This window comes from Balaenoptera musculus, chromosome 3 (genome assembly GCF_009873245.2).
Source record: "Balaenoptera musculus isolate JJ_BM4_2016_0621 chromosome 3, mBalMus1.pri.v3, whole genome shotgun sequence".
Taxonomy (NCBI): domain Eukaryota; kingdom Metazoa; phylum Chordata; class Mammalia; order Artiodactyla; family Balaenopteridae; genus Balaenoptera; species Balaenoptera musculus.
In genome coordinates, this window is record NC_045787.1 from 123,197,252 (window position 1) to 123,210,661 (window position 13,410).

General features: G+C 38.5%; 1 protein-coding gene across 1 annotated transcript; it reads right to left on the reverse strand.

Annotated features, from left to right (window-relative positions):
• Nucleotides 1–258: 258 nt before the first annotated feature.
• SPINK1 (serine peptidase inhibitor Kazal type 1) lies at nt 259–6,842 on the reverse strand. The gene is made up of 4 exons (XM_036849001.1): nt 6,729–6,842; nt 4,982–5,013; nt 3,392–3,498; nt 259–382 (listed from the first exon to the last, which is right to left on the reverse strand). Exons 1-4 carry the CDS (start codon nt 6,781–6,783, stop codon nt 313–315), a joined length of 264 nt encoding a protein of 87 aa, XP_036704896.1. The 5' UTR covers nt 6,784–6,842; the 3' UTR covers nt 259–312.
• Between the last annotated feature and the right edge of the window lie 6,568 nt (nt 6,843–13,410).

The window sequence follows — 13,410 nt, forward strand, 5'->3', positions numbered from 1 at the left end:
TAGTCTAGTCCTCATGGGATTACATGTATTCATGATCGATCATGTCCTGTCACTTAATATCTGCAATCGCATTTCCTGAGACAGAGTCCTCAGAATGTGAGGAAGATGGGGAAGGAAAAAGCATGAAGGAAACCCTGTCCAAAATTACAGGATTGCTGTATTTTGTAAAACTTGGTTTATGCTGAGTTTGCCTCCATCCTCCGTCCCCAGTATAATCAAACGTGCCTTTGAGGAAAAAGCATATGGGAGCAACAGGAAGTGTTTAGATGCATTTTATTCAGCAATCAGGCCAGCCACCACATCATAGTGTTCTTATGGGATTTCAGAACTTGGTTTTCGGCAAGGCCCAGACTTTTGAATGAGGACAGGAATCCGGTGTTTCCTATAGAAGAGATTGGGGGAAAAAAATCAGCTTAAACTTTGCTGATAAAACGTGACAATGGGAGAAAAACAAGGAAACAAGATCAGCTTTATTTAAAATAGAGAGGTTTGAGATTCATTTCCATTTCTATTTCTCTTATTCATTTACTCATTCACTTATTCATTAACTCCTCAAATATTGATTGAGAACTATAACATACCTTAAGGATACAACAAAAGGGAAAAATGTCCGTCCTTACAGAGTTTACAGATGTAGCAGGGAGTTATAAAAAGCTTCTGAAATTAATCTTTAATCCATTGTTGCTTCTTTTCCTTCTGACGTCATTGTCCTAGCCACCAGGTCTCCATCTTAGCTGGTGCCTGGGCTACTTCAAGACCTTCTAATTGATTGATCCTTTGCCTTAGAACTCTGGGGATTCTCATCTGTGAGATCTTGCAAAAGGAAATTATATCCTTGTCCCATATGATAGCTGCTTTAGTTAGCATCTAGACAGAGCCCACGGATTGGCTTATTTTCCATAGCTGTGCTGTTCACTATCCCATATGACTATTTAAATTTAAATCAGTTAAAGTTAAGTAATATTAAAAATCCAGGCTTTCAGTTATAGTAGCCACATTTTAAGTGCTGGTACCATGGCTAGAGGCCTCCATATTGGACAGCATTTCTGTCATTGCAGAAAGTTCTACAGGAGAATACTAGTCTATAGAGAAGAATTTGCCAGTATAGATTTCCTAAGAAGACATACAGGAATTAGAAAAAAAGTTCTTACTGAATATATCTGCTAAGCACTTAATGATCAAGGAGATGCAAGCCCTTGTTTGTCTACCCATCTCAAAGCTCAACAACTAAGGTCAGAGCCTGGCTGTAGTTAACCATACAATGTATTTGTTTGGGGCTTTTAATGGGCAGTAGAGGAAAGGCAAAATGGTACATTTGAAAATATGTTGCATTTGAAAAAGACACATTTTCCCTCTAGACCTGTTTTCTTATCAGAGGAATATAGGAAGAGAAGTTACATTTTCTGGCATTCAAATGTTGCTCCCATATTTACATAATTTTAAAAGAATAGAAAGAGCAGGTAGAACTGGTAGGTTTTAAAGTCTAAGGAAACAGGGTGTCCCAGCTCTATGCTCATATTTTTCCAATGGTTCACTCTAAATACTGGGCCTTTTGATCTTGGCACTTGGAAATTGCCCAAGTCTCAAGGCTGTTGTGTTGCTTTCTCCTCCCCTTGGATGGAAATATGATGTTTGACCTTAATGTCAAGAACATAGGCCGTGAGAAAATTAACACGTGGTTTCAAGTTCCTTTTACAAGTCTTTAATGTGGAAATTTTTTTGAAAAAGCAGAACATCCAATGTTTTGGGCCTAAAACTTCAGGATATTAGATGTTTCTCCCTGAGGACCTATTTCCACAATCCTTGTTAAATACTGAGAATTTTCTGAAATGACTTAAAGCAGACCAAGAAGAGGGTGCATGGTACAAGGAATTAGAGATGTGGAATGCATGCAGTCATTTGAACCTAAATCAAAGTCTTAATACCACATCAGTTCCAAAATAACAGAGTTTTCTGGGTTGCTTGTGGAATCTCTTTTATTTGTTTTGATCATTCTACACCTTTATTTAACCTGGAGCGCTTTTGTGATGCTATGAAAATGCAAAGTCCAGTTTAAATGACACCCTTTTCATGAATCCTTTCTTGACCCTTTCAGTAAGAAGCAATCTGTATTTTTCCTTCACTCCTGTAGCATGTTGCTCACACCTCATTTGATGGCATTTGTCACAAGTTACAAGAAGCTACCTTATTTGTGCTATTTTCTTTTAGTTATATCCACTAGGAAAGCAGAGGACACTGGCACAATGCTTGGCACGTAAGTGTTCAGCAGCTGAGTAAGACAGAAAATCTGTGGCGAATTTATTTCTCTGAGTACCTGAGTCTAATTCCCATCACCTACCCACCTACAATCAGTTCAGAAACTCCACTGAGGCTAGGTCTCACATCCATAAATAAAGTATTACATAAAGTATTACAAAAATATATTTTTGGTCACCTAATCTATATAATTCATATTTGCATACTTTAGGGCTTTAGTGAACACAATCATTGCTATCACCAAGAATGAATTTTTAAGTATAATGGTATTTTGGGTATGTGGTCTTTAAAAAATCCAGACTATCTCTTGTTCGCTATAAAAGGTTGTGTTTTTTTATAGAAGTGATTTTTTTTTAAATTAATTGAAAGAAACATTCAAACACTTTCCTTCCTCTAGCCCACTGTCCTTTCTTTAACACCTTTTATACAGCACCATGTTATTAATTCCTTTCTCACTTCTGTTCAGTTTTTTCTTCATCTTGAAATGCCTCTCTCTCCTTCTTTATGTCCTAGAGAAAACCTCAAACTTTTCCAAATCCTAGCAGGCACAATTAGTTCTTTTTCATTTTGTGCTCTCAGAGCACTTTGCTTATACTACCATTGACCACACCGTGTTAGCGTTGAGTGTAAGCAAACTGGGAGACAAAGCATGTTGGATTTTCTTCTGGATCTCACAAATATTTAGTCTAGTACCTGACTTTAAAGTATAGTGGAAAGAGCAAGGATTTTGTACCAGATCTGCCACTCATGGCTGGGTGATCTTGAGCAAGTTATTTAAACTAACTGAGTCTCAATTTCTTCATGGGTATAATAAGCTTAGTATTATTTACCTCATAGAGTCATTGTGAATATTAAGTGCCTCGCACGTGCTTGACATAATAAATACTACTTTCTATCATAATACACACACACACATACACACACATGCACACCTCTATATATAATCATGACATATATAATAAGGAGAAAAAGAAATCAAGAATTGTTTGGGGGAAAACTAGGTATTTTGTTTCTCTCATGGTGAGATTAATGTTATTGGTATATTCTTTGAGGCTTAAAAGGATAATATATGTAAAAATTTGAAGACTTCTAGCTTAAAACATATATTTTAAAAGAAATTCAAGTTTGTACTCACTTATTTTCAATACATAACATGCATTCATTAGAATAAGTAACTCCATCTGTCCCACAGACAGGGTTATAAATCTTGGGACATCCACTCACTTCATTTGTACATTTAGCCTAAAAATGGAATGAAACAGAATCATTTCCCATCATTTTTCATTCTTTGAATTTATAGCAAAGTCTCTAAAATCTCCCTGGAGTTGATCGGCTTGAAGATGGAAGCATGATTGTGATTGGGAGAGTGATACTAAGTGTTCCAGGAGGAAGAATCCAAAATTTGGAGTTAGAAAACCTGGTTTTAAGTAATGCCTCTGCTATCTGCAAGCTGTGTGACATTGGTAAATCTCTTGGTGTCTCTGAACCACAGTCACTTCATTTGCAAAGTGGAAATGATGTTGTTTCCCTACCTATCTCATCATGGCGTTGTGAGGTTTGAATAAAGTGAGTGAGATAATGTTCAAATTTACAATTACTACCTGTGCTGGCTCTCTCAGGTCAGCCACACCTTGGGACATGTTCTTCCTTGCACACGGTAGTCCTGTCATGCTGGTCTTCTCTAAGTCAATTAAAGACACGCGGTGCCTTCTACCCTTGGGGTTTTTGCACAGCCTGTTTTCTCTACTGTCAGTAAGAACTAGTAATTATCAAATGACTTTCACAGGGCAGACACTGTCCTAAGTGCTTTTCACGTATTATTATGTTTAAACTCTACAACTATCCTATGAACTTTTTATTATACTGTTCTTCTGGTAAAGACAGTGAGGCACAAAGAGATTGAATCACCCAAGGCCACACACCTGATAATTACTGGATCCAGGATTTAAACCCAGTCAATCTAGGTCCTGAGCTTTAGCTCTTAACCACTTTACTCTCCTACTTCTCCCTTTGCTAACACTCATTTATCCTTCAGGGCTGAAAATAAATCTCACTGACTTAGCGCACCTTCCCTGATTTAACTAGGCTAGGTTTCTAATGGAACCAGAACTTCTTTATAACACATCACCAATGTAGTAATTTATTTACTTATACACTTTTGGTTTGCCATCGGCCTTCCCACTAAATATAAATGTAACAAGAAGAGGGACACTTCTTCGTCTGGTCTCCAAATTTACTGAAATTTACATTATAAGTACAAGAAAAACTGGAAAAGTTAGATAGAGAATATTTTTCTAGAGGAAGAGCCTAGTTTATTATTATTATTTGCTCATTATAAATTAGAGCTCCACCTTGTTGATGAAGAGAACTTTATGCCAACATGGTCAAACTGGCTGTAAGGAGGAAAGGCTGCTTGGAGTGATGTTTAGAAGGTTTCTACCTAAAATCCTTGTCCTACCAGGTAGCCCTAGTATTTATAAAAACTCCTTCACAGCAAGCATAATATGACTACAGAGAAATTGCCTGTTTATCAGTGAATTTGTCCTTCACCATAAGCGCCTGTGGCGGAACTACAATTACTATCCACATTTAATGGGTTAAGTCTTGCCAGCATTCATACTCCTCATATTAACTTCAGGCTAAATTGAAAGGTGAGTTAGACTACGCTTTGTGTGGAACAAACAGTCTTAGCCCCAGAAATAAAAATTAACAAAATTGTCTTTACCTCTCTTTCCAGGAAGTTAGCTCTAGTACTACCTAGAAAACATAAATCAGACATGTCAAGTTGGATCATGAATGGGAGAAGCCTGATGTATTCTCATTCAGAATTTTCTGCTTCCATTTAAGTCTGTGACTTCTCTGCTTCCTCTTCCACCACCCACCCCTTCTTATTACCATTTTTTTTCAAGTATATCTCATTGGTGTCCATTCACTCCCTGCCTGCTGAAACCTCAAAAAAATTACACAAAAATTTGATTAGGATCAAAGTATCTCAATTTGATATTTAAGACAAGTTGACCCATTTCCTTGAAAATAGAAATGATGTACTTACTGCTTCAAATGTGTCAGGCACAGAGCAAATACCTTCTGAACGCTCACTGACATTGTAGTAACAACCAGTTTGTTGATCTCACAGTGATGTAGGAAATACAAGTATCTTTATCTCAGTTTATAGATAAAGATATGGAAAGTTTCTATAACTAGCTGTGAACACTAGCAATAACCAGGTCTTCTGATGAAAAACTAACTTTTGCACTTACATGTAAGTCTTCTTTTGTAAGTAATGTTTTAAAAAAAATGGAGCTCTTTTGACAATTTACCTTCAGTTCCCAAAGAGCTCCTTCTCTCCATTGCATTATACTGACCATTAGTTCAATTCACATTTCTTGAATTTACAGGTAGATACTTAAAATTGCCATGCTTCATTCTCTAGGAAATAGCAGGTCTTGCTGACATCGTGTAGGAGATGGTGATTGTGGGTGAGCTCACTGCAGGGAAGGAGAACTAATTTGATAGTATCCAGAGGAAGAAATGTTGGTGAGATTTGATTTTGATACTAACAATCCCTGAGGTCATCTAAAGGAAGTTCTTCCTACCTAAATGTATTGAAAAGTAGTGAGACACTTAGGGGCTTGGAGAAGAAGTCCCCTGGAATAGTCAGAACCTGATGCGGTGAGAGTCCCACTGAATTTTAGAATCTAGTTGAGTCTAAAATTTAATGAGCAGGTGGTCACCACAGGCATCTATATGTATTAATTCATATGCATGAGAAGGGGAAAAGGGACCACTGCTCCCATAAATATTTAGCAAATACAACTAATAGTATTGTTCCTTTTCTTCGCAAAGTGCTGATTTGGCTGTCAGTAGGTTTCTTTGCTAGATCTGATAAAAAGTTAAAAGTGTTAACCATCTCCAAAGACAAAAAGGAAGCTGATGCCAATTCCAGGGGTTCAGATCATCTGTCAACATTATTAAGACAGTCTGAAGATATAAACATACCGTCTATTCAAGAGGAATATTTTTTCTAGAAATACTCTGTAGGTCAAAAATAAAAATTTTAATCAAACTCTGCCCTTATACTGGAATAACTGGAAATCATTGTTACCTATTTATGCAATTCCATGAAAACATAAAATTTGTAAATTGGCCTTAAACATTTACAGAGTTAGAAGTGTACTTGATATTGAAATAATCCCTTCTTTTTTCTACCATATCTCTGACAAAGAGTCAGCCTCATTACCTGGGGAAAACCATTTCATGTCTGGGCAGTTCTCACTAGTAACATTGTTTTCCTGTGTTATGTTAAAATCCCTCTTGCTATATATAATTCTCATCCACTGATCTTATTTCATCTGATTGGGACCCAAAGATCTGTCCAAGAGTAGACTCTAAGTCTAGAAAGTAATGTGGTCAGTAAAGCAACAGGACAAAAAGGTTTTACTTAAATCAGAAAAATATGCAAAGCCACCTACCAGATAAACTCAACAGGACCAAGGCAGTGAGAAGAAAGATGCTGGCTACCTTCATGGCTGGAGTGCTGGCTCCAGAGCTCAGTCAAAAACTGAACTCAACTTACCACTTCTCTCTAGAATCCTGGGGCTGGAAGTTTCATACAGGCAGGATGGTATCCCAGTCTCCACCTACTGCCCTTTGTCACAGATCTCCTTGGTTATTGATTGACTCCATAGCATAGCCTGGCCCCCAGGTTTGGGGCACAGCACCAGTGTAAGAAAGGTGAGAGGAATGCCGTGGGCCTAAAATGTGCAAGGTAAAGACTGTCAGGAAGAGATGACTAGTGGTTAGTTAGTTGGTTCTTGCCCTAACTTCCTCTGTGACTATGGAGAGGCCCTTCCTTTCTCAAGCCCTGGTTTTCTCGTCTGTAAGGTGAACTCCAAGGTCCTTGTACTCTGTAGTTCTGGGTGTATGAACAGGTGTGAGTATCTAAAAAACTCCCTTCATTCTTTCTTCCTTTTCTTCAGCTTTTCCATTTTTTATTCTTTCTCTCTTTTTCTGTCACCCACTCACAAAGCCTAAAGTAGCTGAGAGAGGGACAGGGTAGAGGTAGGGAGGACTCAGTTCCCTAAGGTGTGTGTGTGCTCCAGGGTAGAGTGGGTTCACCAGAGACCCTTACCAGCTCCTTGTCCTTGGACAAGTAGTTCACTTTCACTGAGCTTCAGTATATTCATCTGAGAACAGAAATAATAATAGTACCTACCTCAAAGTGTTGGTCTTTCATTTTAAAATATGCATTGTGTCTGTCATGTGTGGTTTGGGGAGACAATTCTCAATTATCTCTCATGTTTCTGCATGTCTCATGGGTAGAGACACTGCCTGTGTTTCAAACAACTTTTTCAAGAGGGTTTGTATAACAAACAGCCTTGGGAGGTGGAATAGTGTCTCTCTCTGGAGTAAAGGGGAGGTTTGTTTACCGTTGGGTATAATAAGATAGTATCTTTCACCAGGGTGAAGTTTAGGCAGGCATAGTGCCCTTTTTAAAAGATTAGGGATTTGGGGGGGACTTCCCTGGTGGTGCAGTGGTTAAGAATCTGCCTGCCAGTGCGGGGGACACGGGTTTGAGCCCTGGTCTGGGAAGATCCCACATGCCGCGGAGCAACTAAGCCCACGCGCCACAACTACTGAGCCTGCGCTCTAGAGCCCGTGAGCCACAACTACTGAAACCAGTGTGTCTAGAGCCCGTGCTCTGCAACAAGAGAAGCCGCTGCGATGAGAAGCCCGCGCACCGCAACAAAGAGTAGCCCCCACTTGCTGCAACTAGAGAAAGCCCGCACACAGCAATGAAGACCCAATGCAACAAAAGATTTCAAAAAATAATAATAATAAAAATAAATTTTTTAAAGAATAAAAAGATTAGGGATTTTTTTAAACATCTTTATTGGAGTATAATTGCTTTACAATAGTGTGTTAGTTTCTGCTTTATAACAAAGTGAATCAGTTATACCTATGCATATATCCCCGTATCTCTTCCCTCTTGCATCTCCCTCCCTCCCACCCTCCCTATCCCACCCCTCTAGGTGGTCACAAAGCACCAAGCTGATCTCCCTGTGCTATGCGGCTGCTTCCCACTAGCTAGCTATTTTACATTTGGTAGTGTATATTGGAAGAATCAACACTGTGAAAATGACTGTACTACCCAAAGCAATCTACAGATTCAATGCAATCCCTATCAAATTACCACTGGCATTTTTCACAGAACTAGAACAAAAAATTTCACAATTTGTATGGAAACACAAAAGACCCCAAATACCAAACCAATCTTGAGAAAGAAAAATGGAGCTGGAGGAATCAGACTCCCTGACTTCAGACTATACTACAAAGCTACAGTAATCAAGAGAGTATGGTACTGGCACAAAAACAGAAATATAGATCAATGGAACAGGATAGAAAGCCCAGAGATAAACCCACACACATATGGTCACCTTATCTTTGATAAAGGAGGCAAGAATATACAATGGAGAAAAGACAGCCTCTTCAATAAGTGGTGCTGGGAAAACTGGACAGCTACATGTAAAAGAATGAAATTAGAACATTCCCTAACACCATAGCCCAAAATAAACTCAAAATGGATTAAAGACCTATATGTAAGGCCAGACACTCTCAAACTCTTAAGGGAAAACATAGGCAGAACACTCTATGATATAAATCACAGCAAGATCCTTTTTGACCCACCTCCTAGAGAAATGGAAATAAAAACAAAAATAAACAAATGGGACCTAATTAAACTTCAAAGCTTTTGCACAGCAAAGGAAACCATAAACAAGACGAAAAGACAACCCTTAGAATGGGAGAAAATAGTTGCAAATGAAGCATTGAACTATAAAGGATTAATCTCCAAAATTTACAAGCAGCTCATGCAGCTCAATATCAAAAAAACAAACAGCCCAATCCAAAAATGGGCAGAAGACCTAAATAGACATTTCTCCAAAGAAGATATACAGATTGCCAACAAACACATGAAAGAATGCTCAACATCATTAATCATTAGAGAAATGCAAATCAAAACTACAATGACATATCATCTCACACCGGTCAGAATGGCCATCATCAAAAAATCTACAAACAATAAATGCTGTAGAGGGTGTGGAGAAAAGGGAGCCCTCCTGCACTGTTGGTGGGAATGTAAATTGATACAGCCACTATGGAGAACAGTATGGAGGTTCCTTAAAAAACTACAAATAGAACTACCATATGACCCAGCAATCCCACTACTGGGCATATACCCTGAGAAAACCATAATTCAAAAGAGTCATGTACCACAATGTTCACTGCAGCTCTATTTACAAGATTAGGGATTTTTAAAAGCTTGGCATCCTTCCCTTGTAACACACTGTGCTTTCTGTGCAGGTACCCTTGGACCTCTTTGTGTCACCCTATGGAGGCTGGGCCTGGGGAACCAGAGCAAATGCTGGCAGTCTGGCTATTGCTATTGAATGATTATATCTCTTTTCTCTGAGTCAGGAGTCTGTGTCTTCTGCCAGCATCTCTTTAACTGTGGCAGGCTAACATGTCAGCTTCCAAGTATAGGGTATAATCTTAGACCCTCCCAGGTCTTGATGTATGTCAATGTATGTACTCATCTATGTGGATGGATCAGTGAGTGAAAATGACAGCCCCTGTCCTCATGGAGCTTCCATTGCATTTAAGTTGGGGGAGACAGGCAATAAAAAAGTAATCAAATAATTATAAAGTATATCAGATTATAATAAATATTATGGAGAAAAAAATAGAGAAGATAAACCTAGAGGTTTGGGGAGGTAGTTATCACAGATTGGTCAGAGAATGCCTTGCTGATTGACATTTGAACAGAAACATGGAAGCGAGGAACTGAATCGTGCAGATATCCAAGAACATGCACTCCAGACAGAGGGAATAGAAAGTGCAAAGTCTCCGAGGCAGAAACTTGCTGATGTGTTTGAGAAACATCCAAGATGACCGTCTGGCTGGAGCAAAGTGATAGAAACATAGGCAGTAAGATAAAGGAAATAGTGGGGGCCTGGATAATGAAGAGCCATGTAGGCCATAGTAAGGACTTTGGTTTTTAACCAACGGAAAGCCATTGGAGAGTTATGGCAGAAGAATGACATGATATGACATTCCTTCTAAAAGGTTTCTGTTCTCTATGAGAATAAACTTTAAGGCAACGACAGCAGCAAAAAATCCTAATGTTAGGCTATTATAATAATCCAACCAAGAAATGATGGTGAAAGTGGAAGAAAGAGGTTGATTTTACAGTTGAGGTGAATTAATACATATGAAGCTTTTAGAACAGTTTCTGTCACATGGTAAACATTTAGAAATATTATCCATCACTATTATTTTTATTGGTGTTATTTTTTCAGTATTTAAAATGTTGTTCCATCTAACCAGAAGGCTCCTCTTTACCCTTACACAACAATGAATTCTTCCTAAGTCTTTAAAATTCACTTTGAATGCTGTTTCTTATTGGAAAACTTCCTCAGCTCATTCTGAGTTTCCATGGTATCTCGAACATGCTTGAATATAATACATAATACACTGTTGAAACTGTTTGTGTATATAACTAGCTCCCTCATCTTCCACTGATGCTTCAACCTTTACCATCCTAGATTCCTCCATCTTGTTTAGGTCACCAATTCAGGTTGATTAGTTCCATAAACATTTTTTCAGAGCACTTGACCTCTAATTCTTCAAACTTGATCAAATGCAGTATAATCTCTTTTCTTGAGTTTCATGACTCCACGGTCTCCTACATTTCCTCATACCTTCTTCATCCTCATGTCATCTCCATCCTCTCTTTTGACTCTTCTTCCTCAAATGAGTGAAGACTTGGTTTCTCAAGTATTGGTCCTGGGTCCTAGTCCTTCCTCACTTTTCAATTTCTGTAGGTGAGCTCATTTATCCACATTATTTAAATTATATATATAATTATATATATATTTCTCAAATATGTATCTCTTTCCTATATCTCTCCTCTGATCTTCTTATCAAATATTAAGTGCCTTCTTGACAATTTTGGACATCCTATAGGCACTTCAAATTTAATGTTCTATACTACTGTTTTAATCATTTACCACAAGTATCTGTCTCTTCAGTCTCCTCATGGCTTCTTTTCCTTCCAACTGGTTGGACAAGTCAAAACCTAAGTGTTCTCCTTGATGCCTCCCTCTGCCCTTACCATGCACCATCTTCCATTCTTAATTTGTTACCAAGTTCTCTTCTTGACTCTGTGTCCAAAATAACCTCAATTCTGGACACTTTTCATTACCTTACACTGTCATATCTAAGATGATGCCATCATTTCCACTTTGACTTTCTGAAATTTCCTTCAGGTAGTTCCCCAACAACATCTACCATTATTTCATCCTCAAAGCTACTCACCATAGAACAGTTCCATGATCTTTATAGAGTGTAAATGTGATCATGCCGCTCTCCAGTTTCCCATTGTTCAAAATCCTCAGGGAGGATTGATTTGAATGATATGGCTCCTTTCTATCTCTCTCACTTTATCCCCCACCATTTTCCTTCTTGTTCAATCTGTCAAGCTACATTGGACTTTTCTCTATTCCCTCATAATAGAGGGGGAGAAAAAGCATCCAGCTTTTAACGCTCAAGATTCAGGCTAAATTTTCTCATGAAGCTGCTTTTCTGAGTCTTCCCTAATTCTCTTCTGCATCTAGATTAAGCTTTGCTATTTTATCGTTTCATGATACCCTGTATAGCACTTAACTTTTATTCTATAGCTGTTTGTATGATTATTCTGTAATATCTCTTCACCTTTAGGGAGCAGAGTTGGTTTTTTTGTTTACTGTAGTAGCAGCAAAGTACCTGGAAAATAGTAGGTTCTAAATAAATATTTACTGAAAACATGAATTAAGTAGTACATGTATATACTGATTTTCTTGAAGACCCAGATTTATGCCTTGTTCATTTCTGTGTCTCCAGTGCCTGATATAGAGTAGTCATTCATTGGTTTCTTCAGTCTTTTATTTATTCAACTATTGTTATAATCAAATATTCATAGAGCCCTACTATTTGAAAGCTCTGGTGCCTGAGTGCTAGGAAAATGCATATCATTTCTGCCTTCATGGAGTTTAGGCTAAGCATTTATAGATATAGTTTGAATGAGTAGAGTTTTATTCTTTACTCATTTCAAATCATAATTTTATCTCAAATCATAATTTAAATAGTAGTTTTGTTGCCAATAGGAAGTTTCCAGTAGCCACTGTAAAAGGTGGGGAGCAGTTAATATTTGAGAAAAGGGGTTTTTCTTTGGTTTCACAAGTAGTCTGAGGAGAGGGAATTGGATCTTGGAGCAGGAACTCTTTAGATAATAATAGCAGCAGTGAAATATTCAGATTTAGACCCATCTGATGCCAAAGCCCGGGCTCTTTCCAAAACAGTGATTACTAAACATTTGGACTGGACCTAAAGTAAAAAGTAGATTTTGTGTTATGGCCTAGTATATACATACATATGTATAGACAAGTAAGACTGTTAAGAAATAAAACATAACCTTTTTTTTTTTTTTTTTAGTTTCATTTTTTATTTATTTTTATTTATGGCTGTGTTGGGTCTTCGTTTCTGTGCAAGGGCTCTCTCCAGTTGCGGCAAGCGGGGGCCACTCTTCATCGCAGTGCGCGGGCCTCTCACCATCACGGCCTCTCCCGTTGCGGAGCACAGGCCCCAGACGCGCAGGCTCAGTAATTGTGGCTCACGGGCCCAGCCGCTCCGCAGCACGTGGGATCCTCCCAGACCAGGGCCCGAACCCGTGTCCCCCGCATTGGCAGGCAGACTCTCAACCACTGCGCCACCAGGGAAGCCCAAACATAACCTTTTTATATGCGATAATTTTTGGTACTTTTTATTCTGTCCTATCTCACAGTTCACCAACCCTGACCTGCAATTTGAAAACCTGTTCACTACAGTGATATCCCATGGACCCATGCACTCTTGTTTTCTTTTCTTTTCTTTTAATATGTAAGCTTCTTTTGGGTGAAGACCGTCTTTTATTATTTATTTATTTATTCATTCATTCATTCATTCATTCATTTATTCTGCTGCACCGGGTCTTAGTTGCGGCATGTGGGACCTTTAGTTGTGGCATGTAGGATCTAGTTCCCTGACCAGGGATCAAACCCAGGCCCCCTGCAATGGGAG

Coding starts and splice junctions, on each gene's coding strand:
- SPINK1 (XM_036849001.1), bottom strand. CDS start 6,783: ATGAAGGTAGCCAGCATCTTTCTTCTCACTGCCTTGGTCCTGTTGAGT. Junction 5,014..6,728: donor GGTCCTGTTGAGTTTATCTG/GTAGGTGGCTTT, acceptor TATGTTTTCTAG/GTAGTACTAGAGCTAACTTC. Junction 3,499..4,981: donor CTAACTTCCTGGAAAGAGAG/GTAAAGACAATT, acceptor TTCCATTTTTAG/GCTAAATGTACAAATGAAGT.